At 54.6% G+C, this 16,952-nt stretch overlaps 2 protein-coding genes across 5 annotated transcripts; both read right to left on the reverse strand.

The window, feature by feature from the left end:
- On the reverse strand, positions 1-1,273 carry LOC101274931 (complex I intermediate-associated protein 30, mitochondrial-like). The gene has a single exon (XM_004275487.4). The coding sequence runs from the start codon at positions 1,071-1,073 to the stop codon at positions 87-89; it is 987 nt and encodes a 328-aa protein (XP_004275535.1). The 5' UTR covers positions 1,074-1,273; the 3' UTR covers positions 1-86.
- A 10,125-nt stretch (positions 1,274-11,398) lies between these two features.
- Positions 11,399-15,892, reverse strand: TRIM47 (tripartite motif containing 47). 4 transcript variants are annotated; one of them, XM_033438525.2, is made up of 6 exons: positions 15,140-15,892; positions 14,014-14,109; positions 13,512-13,742; positions 13,138-13,336; positions 12,621-12,692; positions 11,399-12,346 (listed from the first exon to the last, which is right to left on the reverse strand). In XM_033438525.2, the coding sequence occupies exons 1-6, from the start codon at positions 15,842-15,844 to the stop codon at positions 11,706-11,708; spliced, it is 1,944 nt and encodes a 647-aa protein (XP_033294416.1). In that variant the 5' UTR covers positions 15,845-15,892; the 3' UTR covers positions 11,399-11,705. The 4 variants fall into 4 exon arrangements, with proteins under 4 accessions (XP_033294416.1, XP_004275536.1, XP_033294418.1 ...); XM_004275488.4 differs by having other exon boundaries at positions 12,621-12,695; XM_033438527.2 differs by lacking the exon at positions 14,014-14,109 and having other exon boundaries at positions 12,621-12,695.
- Between the last annotated feature and the right edge of the window lie 1,060 nt (positions 15,893-16,952).

Here is a 16,952-nt window from a genome sequence, read left to right on the forward strand (position 1 = left end):
TTGGATGCCATTAAAGAAGTACTTTATTTTTGTCATCATGGATTCTACTACCCTTAGTTTAGTAACACAGAAATACTACATGATCTCTATTTAAAAAGTCTTGGATTAAGCTCTGGAGAATTTTCATAGGCAAATTCTTCTGTGTGGGCTGGATCAGTAAATACTCCAATAAAATCTATTTCTAGGAAGAATGGACCATCCACTTTATCAGCCAGGGTGAATCCAATAGAAGAGATCTTGTCAAGCAGAAGTTGGTACTGGGCATCCCGGATTCTTCCTCGATTAGAGAAGAAAAATTTGGAGAAAGGAATCTTGACTTCCTGCCAGTAGGGCCCCCCACGGGTGAACATGAAGTAACTGTACATCTGATCCTTCCTCTGGATTATATCCGTGTCCTCCCTGATATTCACCATCCAAGGTCGACCATCCCCACGGACACGAAGATACAGAGTGTTGAACTGGGACCAATCATAAAACCTCTTCCTCTCAAAAGGGCCCGTTGGAATCTTGGATATCATTGCACAGTATCCACTTCGGCCACTCTCCCCATCCTGGGGTGCCTCAGAGCTCAGAGTTCCATACAGCAGTGCACTTTGGTTACTCCTGCCCATTTTCAGGAACACTTCACTTCTGCCACCAATCGTCTTATCAGAAGTCACTATCCACTTATCCAAATCTTCTTTGCCGCGGAACTGCCAGACAACCTTGGCTTGTTCCATCAAGACCTCATGCAGAGGGCGGCCTTCAGGCCCTATCCAATGATTCACAATATCATCCTTCAAACGCCTAAAATGGTCCTTTATTTCTTCTTTAATTGCTTTATCAAAACTAACTTCAGGCTTGTCCTCAGGAGAAGTTATATCCAAATCAACTTCTCTCTGGTGATGTCCTTCCAAATTCCCTTCAGTCTTCCTCTGAGAAGAGGCTTTGCCAGGAGCAGCCACTGGTTTCTCAAGACTGCTGGAACAATAATCTGCAAAGCGAGTACTCAAAAATGGACAAGAGGCAACACTTGGCTTCGGGCATTTTCTGAGAATATAAGTGCCATTCAGCAATTTATGAACCAAAGCCATGATTAAAAGAAAATCAAAATGTAAATTTTTCCCTGGCCTACCAGGGAAAGAAGCTTCAGTAAATAGCCCAATTCCACCTGCTAGGGCCGTGGGGCCCTCACAAGCCCCGGTCGCTCCAACTCCCGACTGGCGTTCACTGGCCTCCCCTGCCGACGCCTCAGAGTGACTTCCGCCCGAGCCCGGCTTTTCCCGACCGTGTTCTCCACGTCTCTGTGGGGCCGTCTGCTTTTCCAGGCCGGCGGGAAACCAGGCCTGATGACACGAGTTCCGGCCGGGTGCAGAGGCCGGGGAAGAGTAATGAGGCTACCGGACCCCGGCGAACTGAGGTTTTTGGTCGACTAGCTTCCCAAAAGTCTCCCTCACCCCCACTCCCCCTATCTCTTCTGCCCTGTGTGAGAAAGTGGGGCGAATATAGAGAAGCTGTTCGCCTCTCCTTCCTGCATCCCGCCTTCAGACTGCAAACTCCATCCCGTATCTTTCAAGTAGGACCCAGATATTGCTAACATCCTACGCCCCCAAGGAGCCAGGGTCCACTCGTGCTCCATCCCACCATAGCCGCCCAAGAGCTGTACACGGCCTCAGAGGACTGGTTCTGCTGGAATTGCCCCCGCGGAATCTCTGGAGACCCAGCACAAACTTGGACAGCAAACCGTCCTACCCTCCCTTCCCCAATCCAGCCCCGTGGGGTCGCCCACTCCGCAGGGTTTCGATTGTATCTTGAGCACACCTCTGTTTGAGCACTTTCAACATTGTAACTTAATTATTGATTCACTTCTCACTTCCTCCGCCACGCTGTGAGCTTCTTGGGTCCAGAAGGTGCTCTTCTTCCTGTCCCCAGCACCTAGCATAATGCTAGCAGGAATTAAGTGCTCAGCATGAATTTGAATGAATTGTAACCGCTGGCACTTAACACCGTTCTCCAGGGTTCCAAGACCTCACCAAATACAATTGCCTTTTCCACGTTTCCTCCATCACCCTTTTCCACACCATCACCTCTTCCTTCTTTAAATTCTGCTTTGACTTCACTAGACTCTATACTTGCCTGGTTCTCCTACCTCCTTGAACCTTTTCTAGCTGCCTACTTTACTGACTCTTCTTTCTCCTCCCACAACCTTAAATGCGGGTTCTCTCCAAAGCCCAGCAGACTATGGCCTTCCTCTTTTCTAGTTTCAGATATGAGTTATCTGCAGACAATCAGATAATCTCTTCCCCTAAACACCAGTATATATTTCCAATTTCTTGATAGCAGTTTCAGTTGTGGGATATACCACTAGCATCTCAAATGTGATTTGTTTAAAACAGAACGTATCACATTTACCCATATTAACTCCTCTTCTCATCCTCCCTGTTTCTGTAAATGCTACATCCTTCTAAGCTGAAGATTCTTGGCTATCCTTGGCTTCTCTCCTTGAAACCTCCTCTCACTGACCTTAAATCCTGTTTGTTTGTTCTGTTTTGTTTTGTTGCCGTCTTTGATATTTCACTCCTTCTTTCCAAATCAAGTGAAACCCCAATAGTTATTGACCTATGCAATTTACATTCAATCTGCTTCTGGACACAACAGTTTGTCTATTTTCATTTAAAAATCACCCAGAGATAAACATAAAATTCCTTTGGCCTCCAGATGTGCCACTGCATCAATTCTAAACCCTCCATAATCTCCTAATCCATCTATACTACTCATACTTATCCTCAATTTCTCATCTGTATGGCCAGGACACTCAAGCTCTCTGCACAGACCCTACCACAAGTCCCTGCTTCACTCACATGACTATCCAATCCTCTTAAGTATAGGGTAACTGATGAGCCCCACCTGACGTCAACCCCACCCACCCACCCACCCCCACCCCGCCCCAGTCAATGGTAGCCTCCTTCTCCCCCCAACTATCAAAGATTGTTGCTATGTTCTGTCTGCCGCCCTTGGTGGGGTGTCACTCCAGGACCTTTTGCTTCAGACCTCCTATCCAATAATCCCTTGATGTCTCTGTCACTGTTTCCAGGCTCTTTCTTCTCTTTGGAGCTGGGCCTGTGGGGTGCAGCCCAACATCATCCCAGGTGTTACCTGCCTAAACCACACTCATTCCTCCTCATAATGGAGTTAATGTTTTCTCTGCTCAGTATTCCTCTTTTCCGGATGCGTTGGGTCTTAGTTGTGGCATGTGGGATCTTCATTGTGGTGCACGGGCTGCTCTCTAGTTGTGGCATGTGGGTTTTCTCTTCTCTAGTTGTGGCATGCAGGCTCCAGGGCGCGTGGACTCTGTAGTTGTGGCGCGCGGGTTCCAGAGCACGTGGGTTCTGTAGTTTGCTGCATGTGGGCTCTAGTTGAGGCGCTCAAGCTCAGTAGTTGTGGCATGTGGGCTTAGTTGCCCCACGGCATGTGGGATCTTAGTTCCCTGACCAGGGATCGAGCCCGCGTCCCCTGCATTGCAAGGTGGATTCTTTACCACTGGACCACCAGGGAAGTCCCCCAGAATAAATCTTAATGCCATTAAAATTTATCTAAAAATTGCTTAATGTGGGGGAGGGAGATAAATTAGGAGTTTGGGATTAACATATACTATATATACTACTATATATAAAATAGGTAGACAACAAGGACCTACTGTATAGCACAGGGAACTATACTCAATATTTTGTAATAACCTATAATGGAAAAGAATCTGAAAAAGAAAAAAAATATATATATATGTAGGTGTAACTGAATCACTTTGCTGTACACTTGAAACTAACACAACATTATAAATTAACTAGGGACTTCCCTGGTGGCACAGTGGTTCAGAATCGCCTGCCGGGCTTCCCTGGTGGCGCAGTGGTTGAGAGTCCGCCTGCCGACGCAGGGGACACGGGTTCGTGCCCCGGTCTGGGAAGATCCCACATGCTGCGGAGCGGCTGTGCCCGTGAGCCATGACCGCTGAGTCTGCGCGTCCGGAGCCTGTGCTCCGCAACGGGAGAGGCAAAAAAGAATTAACACAGGTATAAAGCTAGCCAGCCATGTCGCTTAGGTCGCTAGGTAACTGAAAAGGTGAAAAAAAATAATTCTAAGGTGCCGCAGAGGTGCCTGAACCTAGGACTGGGGGACCAAAAGGCAAAGTCGGAATAATTAAAACACAGACGCTTGAAGGGAAAGCTCCTGGGAACTAAAACCCAACTCTCCGAAGGGGGCACATTCTTGCTGGTGCTGGTGTCTCTGAAGGGGGCTCCAGGCAGCTGGTTCTGCAAGGGTCGGAAAAACTACAAAGTGCATTTAGTTGCCGCTAAGGAACTGCAGCTGCCCCAGTGAAGAAGCCTTCCAGTGATGATGGAACCGCCAGCAGCTGGGAAGCCGCCAGCCCCTTCTCCTTCAGCCCTGCAAGTCCTCTAGCGCCCCCTGATGGCAGAGACAGGCAGGGAGAAGCAGGTAGTGGAGAAATGCAGAGTCCCAGCCCCTGTATCACGGAGCCCAGCTTAGAGGGTGGATATTATGGGTTGAATTTTGTCCCCCGTTTAAATTCATGTGTCAAAATCCTAACCCCTAGTTCCTCAAATTGTGACCTTATTTGGAAGCAGGGCTGTGGCAGATATAATTAAAGATGAGGTCATTAGTGTGCGCCCTAATCCAATATGATTGGTGTCCTTTTAAAAAGGGGAAATTCGGATACAGATACACAGGGAGAACGCCACGTGAAGACAACGGCAGAGTGCTAGAAGGATTTTGCCAGATATTGTCAGCAAATCACCAGAAGCTAGGGGAGGGGCCTGGAACAGATCCTGCCTCGAAGCCTCAGAGGGACCAACCCTGCCAACACCTTGATCTCTGACTCTGGCCTCCCTAGCGCTGGAAGACAATGCATTTTTGTTGTTTAGACCACCTAGTTTGTGATACTTTGTTACGAGAGCCCTAGCAGACTAACACAAAGGGGCTGGAGCAGAAAGACAACAGCTGGTCACAATCTCTAAACCTTGCTTGGCTCAAGGGAGAGGAAGCTCTCCATACAAGGACCACTTGGGCTCAGACACCGGGCAATCTCAGCAGCTGCCCCAGTGGACAGAAGACCCCAACCCCCCAAAACATGCCTGAGGTTGAATTCCTTTCCCTCTTGGCAAAGGGCAGCTCATAATCAGATTTTATGATTTAGGAAAAATACCAAATTTGACATTTTTTGTACCTGAGTGTATGGACCCAGTTCATGCTTGATACACCGTATTTTTTTTTTTTATCACTCAGCCAGTCATCATCTTCCAATAAGCCAGCAAGAGAAAGAAAACTCTTGGTAACCCTCAACTTTGTGCCATTTGCTGTTGTTTGTTTGGGCTTCGAAGACAGAGTGGGAGATGCCACATGGGGCGCTGGTGATGGGAAAGTGAGCTATTTCAGGGCGTGTCGTTTTGGCCATGGGTATTTCAGTAACACAAGTTCCTTGCTCCTCCATCTGTAAGCCCAGCCAGGGCTTGTCTGGGGCTGTTTCTGGTTGCTATGGAGATGAGCCCCACCCAGTGGCTCCCAGTCCAGACCTCCCCGCTCTGTGGTGTTCAATATCCCCTGGCACAGCTGCAAGGCCTGTTCTGAGTGATTCCTGCTGTAGGAGTGTTTACACAACGCCCCTGCTGTCCATTTCCCCTGCGTGATCCCAGAAAGCCAGAAAGACACAGGCTTCACCTTCGAAGCAGGGAGGAGCCATGCCTGGAGGGACCCTTCTGCAGGAGGGAGCTCAGGGAGGGGCTAGGAGGGGCTCTAGTGGGTCTGGGCCCTTCCCTGCTATTTCTGGGTCCTCCTTTCAACAGTCCGGGGTGGGTGGGGTGGGGTGGGTGGGATCATCTCCATCTCCCTGGAAACATGCATGGTCTCTCTCATCCTCTTTTATCCCTCCTTAAACCCATTTCTCACTTAAATTACAGATTTTTTTTTTTTTTTTTTTTTTTTTTTTGCCGCACTGTGTGTGGCATGCGGGATCTTAGTTCCCCAACCAAGGATCGAACCCGCACCCCCTGCAGTGGACGCGTGGAGCCCTAACCACTGGACCACCAGGGAAGTCCCTATAGAGTGATTTTAAACTTTCAAATCCGATTGTATTGTTTACCCATGCGAAACCCTGCCTTGGCTTCCCATTCCTCCTAAGTCCAGAATCCTTACCAGGCTCTGCACTGCCACCTCATGTCATTTGCCTTCCTTAAAACACTTTGGTCCCCTGGAGTGCTTGGCCCCTTCCAGAGCGCACACCCATCCTCTTTGTCTTGCTCACTCCTTGTCCTCCAGGCCTCAGCTGTCCCTTCAGGGAGGTCCTCCCTGGAAATGAGCCTCCCCCACACCTAATAGGGCCCCTTCTCGTGACCACTGTCTTTTTCCTTCTTTCTTTCTTTTTTTTTTTTTTTTTAATTTCTGTCCCTGGGAAATTTGTGTTTTGTTTTGTTTTGTAATATAGCAGAGGCAAAACTTTTCTTCCCCTCAGTCGTAAAATACACTGGATACATCACATAAAATTTACCATTGTAAGTGTACAGTTGGGTGGCACTAAGTACAATCACATTGTTGTGAGACCATTACCACGATCCACCTCTAGAACTTTTTCATCATCTCAGACTGAAATTCTGACCCCATTAAACAGGAGCTCCTCAATGCCCCCTCCCCCAGCCGCTGGGAACCCCCCTCCTACTTTCTGTCTCTATGAATTTGTCTATTCTAGGTGCCTCATAGAAGTGGAAACACAAGATTTGTCCTTTTGCCTTTGGCTTATTTCACTTAGCATAATGTCTTCAAAGTTTATTCATGTGATAGCATGTGTCAGAATTTCATTCCTTTTTAAGGCCATTGTATATTCAGAGCACATTTTGTTTATCCATTCGTCCACTGATGGACACTTGGGTTGCTTCCACCCTTTGGCTGTTGTGAATAGTGCTGCTGTGAACGTGGGTGTACAAGCATCTGTTTGAGTGCCTGCTTTCAGTTCTTTGGGGTGTATCCGCAGGGGTGGAGTTGCTGCCCTTTTCTTGTACAGTACTTACTACAGCTGCAATGATCACACGGCCGGTTGTGTGGCACAGGCATCTCTGTTTGGGTCACTCACCACTGTATCCGCAGCCCCGGAGAACAGTACACCACACTGAATAAACATTGTTGAATGAGTGAGTGAAAGTGTCCAACCTTAGTGGGTGGGGCAAAATGTAAGTATCCTGACGAATTTAGGTCTGGGTTAATCTTAGCCCCCAAAGAACAAATCCATGGATCCCCCAAGGATTGACGAAACTTCCAAGAATACCAATTTTACTCATCGTTCAAGAGAAGAAGAAGAATACCAATAACATTTATTGAAAGCTCACTCTGTGCCAGACTTGTGACAAGCACTTTGCCTAAATTACCTCATTTAATCCTCAAAATAACACAGACTTCCCTGGTGGCGCAATGGTTAAGAATCCGCCTGCCAATGCAGGGGACACAGTTTCGAGCCATGGTCCGGGAATATCCCACATGCCACAGAGCAACTAAACCCGTGTGCCACAACTACTGAGCCCGCAGGCCTAGAGCCCGTGCTCCACAACAAGAGAAGCCACCGCAATCAGAAGCCCACGCACTGCAACGAAGAGTAGGCCCCGCTCGCCACAATGAGAGAAAGCCTGCACCCAGCAACAAAGGCCCAACGCAGCCAAAAATAAATAAATAAAATTTAAAAAACTATATTCCATAATTTTATTTCATTTAAAAAAAATAACCCTAGGCAGTTTACTCTGTAACTCCCTCACGTGTTTCTTGCCTCCCCCAACCCACTCCCCTCTGGCAGCCACCTGTTTGTTCTCTGTCTCTGTATTTGCAGTTCTATTATTATCCCTATTTTACAAGTGAGGGAACCGAGGCATGGAGGGGACTAAGCACCCTGCCCAAAGGCATAGCAGCTGGGAAATGGCTAAAGCGGAATTTTTAGCCAAGACTTTCTGATTCCAGAACTCACACACAAAAACCATTCTCCACTGCTGGGCAGAGAAGTGTTGCCCTTTACATTAAAGCAAAATCAGAGATATTACCGAGTAAAATTCAAAAATTGAATGTCATTTAAAGACAAAGTACACAAGGCATCAAAGAATGTGTCCTACCTGCCTCAGTGCTCGGGGTGTGAACTCCCTCCCTGGCCCCTTCTCTGAGGACGCTGGGAAGGAGGAGGTTGAGGCTTCTATCCAGGTGGAGACCATGAGGACCACCCACGGCCTCCTGCAGTTCTCAGGCATCTTCTGGAGGATGTGACGGTGCAGAAAGGGAGTGACCTCGTGTTCCACATTTTGAACGTTGGCATCAAATGGGAATGTGTGTGTTGTGTGTGGGGCTGACTGGGTCACAGACCCTGCAGTTAAATGCTATTTTCTTCCCAGGGGAGAAAACCCAGCACCAGTAGAGCCGTCTGCAAACCTCTGCCCCTCCCAGTTCAGCCCCATCTTCCTGGCCAGGCCCTCCTTTTTAGCCACAGTCTCAGTCCAGCCTCACCCTGTGCCTGGGAGGAGGGGAGGTGAAGAAAGGCACTTCTGTGAGTCCGCTGAGTGGGTCGGAGGAGGAGAGGGAGGGGAAAGGATGCGTCTGTCCCTTTCCTCCTGGAGTTGGGGGTTGGGGGGGGATAATGGGAGGGGTGAGGGGTACGGGACCCGGCTGTCCTTAGTTGCCGAGAGGGGAGAGATGCTCAAGTCCGTTGGTCAGTCTGTCGTTTGGAATTCCGGAGCTCATTTTCCCACAGAAACAAAACTCAAGTGGCGGCTGGCTCCCCGCCTGGCCCAAAGGAGCCAGACTCAGCTAATAGCAGCACAGCCTCAGAAGACCCTTCACCTTCTTCACACACTGCCATTGTCTGTGACTGGCGGGGCTCACAGATCCTCAGGCAGCTCTGGAGGAAGGGCTCTGGTGGCCGTGGAAACTGGGCCGAGGGCAGCTCTTACACAGGCTTAGCTTTGGGAAGCAGCGCGGGCGCGTGTGTGCATGCGTGTTTGGACATTTTTAAGCACACGCCTCAATTTCTTCATCTGGAAACGGTAGTGGTAAAAGAAGACTTGGACTAGATCGATGGTTTTCTAAACTTACGTCTTTTTAACAGCTTCTCTTTTTGCAAGTCATCTTGGGTAAAATCTGCTCTGATTAAAGTGTTGTTAGGGGCAGTGAGGGGCTCGACCCCTGGTTTCCCCTCCCACCCCTCCAGCCTGCCCTGCCTCATTATACCTCTTCAGAACTCCAGGTGTCCTCAGAGCATGTTTGAAAAGTCACTGGGCTGGATCCACACACACAAATACACAGACATACACCCAGGCAGGCATGAAGACCTATACACTAATGCACACACACCGTACAAGCACAGACACACACACAGAGGCAGAGACATAACATAGATACACACAGACACACAAACACACACATAGGCAAAGAGATACACCCGAAAACACAGACTCTCACATACACCCCATCTCTCCGGCTCTAGTATTTTCCTAGAGTCACAGAGGAAGTTCAGGGTTGCAGCTAACACTCCATTCTGGGGATAACACTGAAACCTAGGGGCGGGCTCAGCCAGCCCCTTGCGAGCTGTGCAGCCCTGGGTGAGCCAGTCCCCTGCTTTGAGCTGTAAATCTGTTAACACTGGGAAGTAGGATTAGGACGCATAAGGTTCGGGACTTCCCTGGTGGCGCAGTGGTTAAGGATCTGCCTGCCAATGCAGAGGACACAGGTTCGAGCCCTGGTCTGGGAAGATCCCACATGCCTCGGAGCAACTAAGCCCGTGTACCACAATTACTGAGCCTGAGTTCTAGAGCCTGTGAGCCACAACTACTGAGCCCACATGCCACAACTACTGCAGCCCACGTGCCTAGAGCCCGTGCTCCGCAACAAGAGAAGCCACCGCAATGAGAAGCCCGCACACTGCAAGGAAGAGTAGACCCTGCTCGCCGCAACTAGAGAAAGCCCACGTGAAGCAACGAAGACCCAACGCAGCCAAAAAAAAAAAAAAAAAAAGATACACAAGGTTCCATGAGTCTTTGGAAGCTGGCAGTCACTCTGCAAGTGGCAGGGCCTCTGCAAGTGGCAGGGCCTTCCAACCAGGAAGCGCCAGTCCTGTGCAGGGCCACGTCCATCTAACTCACGTTCCGTGACATGCCAGACCCTGCAGGATCAGGGACCCGAGGGTTCTCTGTAAGGGGAGTGTGTGGGGTGGGGCGCGCCAGGGTGGGGGGTGGGAGGGGCTCTGGGAAAGGTGGGAGGCTCCCATTGGTCCACGTTGTGACAGCGACAGGAGCAGCCTCCCCCATCCGCCCCAGGCCCGGGGAGTTGGGGCCCTTGGCTGTCAAGGAAACCGTGTTGAGAACACAGAGCCCCAGGAGCCAGCAGGCCCCGCCCGGAAAAACAACATCCTGGCTTCTGGGGCACCAGCAGGCTCTGTGGGAGGGGTTATTTTTAGCTGGTGAGGCAGCCAGGGCAGGACTTGTATGGCCTTGCCGTCTGGCTGCATAACTCACCCATTGTCCCACACGACCTTGGGCTCTCTGCCTGCCTCTGCTCTCCAGGCATGGCCCTCCCTGGGGTGCACCTGAGTCACAGACAACCCCAGGAGGAGGGGGCTGGCCTGGGAACACACTCACCTCGTAGCCTCAGGGAGCAAGCCTTCGCCTTGAAAGCAGAACGCGGGCATCCCAAGCTAGGATGGGGGTTCTGGAGCAGCAGGGGCACCGGGCCTTCTTGGGAGAGAGATGGAGGTTCTGCTGGGGCCCAGGGCCCAGGGTCTCCCCCCGCATGGAGGCGAAGCACTGTTCCAGCCGCACAGCTGGTGCGGAGATGGCAAGCAGCTTCCAAAGGAGGACACAGGTCATTTTAGCGTAGACGTTCTCCACTCCAGCCGCACCCGGAGGTCAGTTCAACCACCTCTCTCAGGGGCTGAGAAGGTATGTGTATGAAAGAAGCTCTAGGTCTCAAACTTTCTTGCCCATGCCCAGGAGTTATGCCCTGCTCTTGGGGGATGTGACGTCTGTATTTACTCCTGGGCACAGACACCATTAGGCAGGTCCAGAACGAGGCTGTGGTATCAAGGATGAAAATAGTGGGTGGGAACCAGGCTGTCCGGAGCAAACACTCGGGCAGCCAGAATGACTGTGGGGCTGGACCCCTCCGGGAGAAGCCACCTCTACCTCTCCCTGTCCAGAACCAGGAAGCAGGTGTGCCCCGAAGGGTAGGCACCCCATTTCAGCCTCCTCTTCCTGGGCCAGGGTTCTCCCTCCCAATAGGAATCTGGGACTAGGGGCTTGTTCCTTTGTCCTGCCTTTCGAGACCTGCTCTTGAAAGATGAGAAGTATTGGGAATCCTTGGTGGGTGGAGAGAAGGGTAGAAAAGGGAGTCATTCATTCGACAATTGTTTATTGAGCACCTACTATGTGCCAGGCACTGTCCCAAGAACCTGGGAGAGGAGGGGTCGGGGTAACCCTTCTCCCAGAAACAAGGCCTGCAGGGGGACAGGGTCTGGGGAGCCTCCTCCCTGAGAGGTGGAAGGCCTTGTATATGGAAGGTGGAGGCCTCTAGGAATGAGAAGCCTGGGGAATGTGTGGGACTCCAAGGCCGGTGTCTTCCCTGGGGCAAAGCAGGGGTGCAGAGAAGCAAGCTTCCCAGGAGCTGCGACCGCAGCGGGAGGAGGCCCCGTGCCCCCTGCATCACCTCCTCTTCAGCACGGATATGCAGGACTTCTTGAGGGGCCCGATCTGCAGATGGGCATCCACGCTCTCCAGGAAGAAGGCGGGCTTGAGCCTGTGTGTGAAGAGCCCCGCAAAGTGGCTGTCCAGGCGGCTCTGGAAGGGGTCAACCGGGGAGGCTGGGGAGCCACTCCGGCGGGCCCGGGAGGTCTTCAGCCTCCGCAGAAGGCTCATCTTGCCATCCCGCACGGCATAGAAGGCCAGGGTTCGATCAGCATATTCCAGGCAGATCCCGACGGTGGGCGAGAAGGGGTGGGGCAGGAGCAACTCCAGCCCGTGGAACCAGACAGAGAAGCTGCGTCCGTTCCACTGCAGGCAGCAGGAGTGAGCATTGCGTCCAAGCCGGCCCCGGTCGTAGGGCTCTTGCGGGGAGAAGTCTTCAGCCATGACTCCCACGCTGACCCAGCCCTCAATGATCTCCACCTCCCAGTAGTAGGTGCCCCGGTCCAGGGCGCCCTCGCCCAGCACCTGCTCGCAGTGGGTGAAGCGGGTGGGCGACTCGGGGTAGTTGATGGGACACAGCACCCTCTTCACACCCTTGGTTCCAAACAGCTGCAGGAACTTGTCTGCCGTGTCGCTGTCCAGGTCCACGATGTACGCAACTGCTCCCACGGAACAGAGAGAGATGCAGGGCTCAGGTCCAAGGTCAGGTGGGACAGTCCCTCCCCTAGGGGCCCACCTCCGCAAACACAGCCTCTCCCCTCCTCTGCAACTGGCCCTCTGCAAGCAGGCCACCCTGGGGAGCACCCCATGAGCTAACCTAGTTCACTGCATGAATGAGGGACAGGAATCGAAGACCTCATGCGCCAGGGCCCAGCCCAGAAGCCTTGGGAGGGCCCCTTATGAGCAGTGGGGCGAGCCCAGGTGTCGACTTACACTTGAGGAAGTAATCCCTGGGAGCCTCACTCTCCAGGCTGTTGGCGCTTTCGGGGTCCTGGGACTCAGCATCCGCTGCAGAAGAAGAGACAGTGCAGAGGGGGTCTCCCCAGCTGCCCGTGGCTGGGCCGCTGTGCAAGGTGACCGCCCCCCACCGAACCTATGACTGAACTTACCCTCCTCCCCCTTCCTCCCAGCACCCCAGGCCACCTGGGGACAGGCACACCCCCAAATATGGTACACTGTGTTCACACACATGCCTGGTCCTCGGGCTCTGCCCCCGCTCCACTTCCTCCCTGGGCCTCAGCCCTTCTGAAGCTAGAGGATGGTCTAGGAGAGGCCTGCTCTGCCCCCTGGGCTGTGGCCAAAGGGGCTGACTTGTGCTCCAGCCATTGGCAGGATTTTGGGTCCCACCCTGAGCCTGGCAGTTTCCATCCTCCACTCCTGAACGGGCACCAGGCCTGGGGGCCCGTGCGGGGAGTCTGGGGAAGGATGAGTCACTTGCGGGGGCACCCACCTTCCGTGCCTGGCTTCTGCAGCCCATCCTCGTCGCTGCCCAGCCCCTGCAGCTGCTCCCACTGGCTGGTGCAGGCTGAAGCCAGGCCATCTCGTACCACCTGCACGGCCTGGGATGACTTGGTGAAGCTGAGCTCCCTTGGGGGCCCGGGCCCGGGACCGCACCCCTCCTCCAGGGCCAGCCTGAGCTCCAGGAGCTCCTGTGCCAGACAAATGCCCATTAAGGCCCTGCTGGCCACAGCTCCTCCTGGCTGGGGTGACACGGCGCCACCAGGGGGCTGGCACAGCCCTGAAGCCCAGGCACCCGCTGCCTTCTCCCTCCGCTTCCCGCCTACCCCCTTCCACGTCCTCTCTGGCCTGCAGAGCTGCCCTCACCTGCAGGAAGCTGACCGAGTCGGCTTCAGGGACCTGACCGAGGTTGCGGCGGGCCCGGCTGAGCCGGCTGCGCTGTCCCTCCTGCCGCCGCAGGTCGCCCTGGGAGCGGCCCAGCATGGTCGCCTCCCCCTCGTCGATGAAGGACAGCACCTCTGCCTGAAACCCCTGCAGGACGGCTGCAGCCTCGGCAAACAGCCGGCTCACCCTTTCCCGCTCTGCCACGGCTGCACTCTGCACAGGAGGACAGAGGTGGCGGTGATGAAGGCAAAGAACATCACTTCCCATACCCCACTTTCCCCCCCTGTCCTCTCGGGGGGACAGAAGCACCAGCCCCAGCTGCCCTGGGTCTATGTCAGGTCAGGGGAGACACTTGTGCTCACTGGAGCCGGGCAATGCCTTGAGCGTGGGCTTCTTTAGAGTGGACGGTACCATGCTGAAAGCTCACACTGCCAGGAGGATACTGCAGGAGTGAACGGGGGCGGGGGTTAGGATGGGATCGGACCTTGATGAGGGCCACCGTGCGCCGGGACTGTGCGATGCCCGCGCCCAGCTCGTCCATGCGGTCCTCCACAGCGCTCAGGACTTTGGGCTGCTCGGCCTGTGAATGACACCCTTGAGTATGGGGTCTGGCAGAGGTCACAACCCTGCACTGGGGTCCCAGGTCTCACCAAGGGGGGAGGAGAGGGGTGACCTGGGAGGGAGTGGTATCTGGGTATAGGTGGGACTGGGAGTGCCCATGATATGCCAGAGGTGCCTCAAGCCCAGGCTGGTGCCATTCCCGAATGCCCAGGGAGAGGGCAGGCTGGCCAGCTGTGGGTTGCCTGCCTCCCCCCTTTGACTGGTGTGCAAGTAGAGGGCCATCTACGGTCCTCAGTGTTGCTCACATGCATTTGAGAACTTCCTTCAGTGGGGAAGAGGCAGAGAAAGAGAGTGAGGAGGGGGCCCTGCACAAGATGGCATTCAGCTGTCCCGGACATCATTGTCCCCAAAGAGTCTGTGCCCCCAGCCCAGGCCTGAAAAATAGGGATTCCGGGCAAATCCCCTGGGTCTTATGAGTCACCACGCCAGGCAGGAGAGACGGAAAATCCCAAGGCAGAGGCGCCAAGACCGGGCTGGGGGCCAAAGGAAACTGGGGGCGGAGGTAACCGGCCAGGCAGCGTGTACATGCTCCCGCCACGGCCCCCGGAACAGCTGGACAGAGCGGTCTGTGTGCTCGGACCACCCTCTGCAGCACTCCTTTCGCCTGCCACACCCATCCAAACCCTCAGCCCAGGCAAACGGGGATCTGCAGGAGCTCGGCCGGCCGGCGCAGCAGCTGCGCGGCGGAAATCAGCCGCCTGGGACCACGTGGGCCTAACCCGGTTCCCGGCTGTTTAAACCCCCAAGGGCCCCGCTCCAGCCTCAGGCCCCCAGCCCGTCCATCTTTTTCGAGTTCTCACTGGGTCCCTCCAACCCCCATTCTTGTCCCGAGCGCAATGTCCCACAGCGAGAGGAGGCCGTCAGGGCTGGAAGGGACCGCAAAAATCCTCAGATTAGAGGAGGGAATTAAGGATGAGGGTGAGGGGTCCCCGGCCCTCGGCCGCCACGCGAGGCCCGTCGCCCGCCCGCCCTCCGCGCCCGCGCCCCACCTCCTGGAGCGCGCGCTCCTGCTCCAGCGACACGAGTTCGTGGCCCCGGTGCTCCTGGGCGGCACAGGCCTCACACAGGCACACTCGCTCCGCGCGGCAGTAGCGCTCGAGCGGCCGCAGGTGGCGCGGGCACAGGCTCTCCTCCAGCCGGCGCAGCGGCGGCACCAGGCGGTGTCCGCGCAGCGCGGGGCTGCGCTCGTGCGGGCCTAGGTGCGCGGGGCAGAAGGAGGCGAAGCAGGAGAGGCAGGAGAGCGCGGCGGGTAGGGCGGCGCCCTCGGGGCACGCGTCGCAGCGCACCGGCTCTTCGCCCGCCGGCCACGGCTCCGGCGCACAGGGAGCCGACGGCTCCGGGGCGCTGGGCGGCGCACTGGGCGGCGCACTGGGCGCCACACTGGGCGGCGCACTGGGCGCCACCGGCTCGGGGGCCCGGGCCGGGCCGGGGCCGGGCCCCGGGCCGGAGCCCTGGCGGAGCTGCAGCAACTCAGACAGCGTGTGGTTCTTGCGGAGCTGCAGGCCGTCGGGGAAGGGCTCCTGGCACAGCGGGCAGCGGGCCGTGCCTCCCGGCCCGCCGGCGCCACCCGCGCCGCGATGCGGCCAAAGCGCGCCCAGGCAGGCGAGGCAGAAGTTGTGGCCGCAGGGCAGCGTCACTGGCTCCCGGAGCGACTCCAGGCAGATGGGGCAGCTGAAGGGGCCGCTGCCGTCCATGGCTCCTCGGTCGCGAGGCACCGCCTGTGCTGCTCCCGTCTGGGAGGGACCCGGACTGTTCGCGATGCGGCGCCGCCCCTGGGACCGAGGCCAAGGATCCGGCCCCCGCCCACCGCCCGGCTCGGACCGCCCCCCAGCGCCACAGGCCCGCCCGCCGGCCCTGACACCCAGCCCCAGCCCGGACAGCGCGGAGTGGCCTCTGGGCCCCGTCTGACCCCTAAGGGTTCCTGGACGAAAGGGCTGTGAGAGAGAGAGGGCAGAGAGCTGAGAAGGCAATGCGGGGGACACGCTGAAAGCAGGGAAGGAGTTCACTCCTCCATGACCCCCCATAAACTCCCCCACCCCGTGGCCAGCCAGGAGGGGCTGGGTGACCCCACTGTGTTCCGCAGGCACCTTTGCACTCCAGACCCCTCCGCAGCACCTTTAAGCAAAGTTGCTGAGCTGCTGAAGGCGGGGGTGGGGGGAAACTGCTGATATGCGCATGTTTTTGCCCCTGTTTAACCCGGGTGGGAGACTTGGGCTTCTCTAAACTTGAAATGGGAAGTTGATATCCTCCAGGTCCAACGTCCTGGGAATTCAGTTACGGTCCACCGACACTCATGTGGTGTGCCTGGGGCTAGGGATGTGGGTTCCCCAAGTGGAGGCATTTGCTGAGACTCCTTCAACTATGCACTCAAAATGGTGCATTTTATTATACATAAACTATACCTCGATAATGTTAAATTTAAAAAAATAGAATGGCAACAAAATAACAAAAGTAGCATTGGGTTGTAACCCAAAGTATAAAATAAACATCCATGAGTTCATGCTGGTGTAAATAAATGACTGGATAAATAAATAAATGAGGGAGAATAGACAAATTTCCCATTCAGAGGAATTCCAAAAAGTTTTGGTAAATACTCCAAGGTGGAGAATGGCTTCCCACTCCTTAAGTATAGACGGTGCATAGTGACTTTCTTCCAAAGGGAGCAGAAGAGTAACTTTACAATGGAGAAACCTGATGAAAACCACATCAAGGTCAACGTCAACAGTGATAAGTCATGTCGGCAGTAAGTACCCTTGATATGATGTGGTCTTCCTACCCAGAAGTCCATAATCCCACTCTAAT

This window comes from Orcinus orca, chromosome 19 (genome assembly GCF_937001465.1).
Source record: "Orcinus orca chromosome 19, mOrcOrc1.1, whole genome shotgun sequence".
NCBI classification, from domain to species: domain Eukaryota; kingdom Metazoa; phylum Chordata; class Mammalia; order Artiodactyla; family Delphinidae; genus Orcinus; species Orcinus orca.

Excerpts from the sequence above, each read along its gene's own strand:
- LOC101274931 (XM_004275487.4), bottom strand. The coding sequence starts at position 1,073 with ATGGCTTTGGTTCATAAATTGCTGAATGGCACTTATATTCTCAGAAAA.
- TRIM47 (XM_004275488.4), bottom strand. The coding sequence starts at position 15,844 with ATGGACGGCAGCGGCCCCTTCAGCTGCCCCATCTGCCTGGAGTCGCTC. Across the intron at positions 14,110-15,139 it reads AGGAGCGCGCGCTCCAGGAG|GCCGAGCAGCCCAAAGTCCT; the intron begins GTGGGGCGCGGG and ends TGTCATTCACAG. Across the intron at positions 13,743-14,013 it reads GCACGGTGGCCCTCATCAAG|AGTGCAGCCGTGGCAGAGCG; the intron begins GTCCGATCCCAT and ends CCTCCTGTGCAG.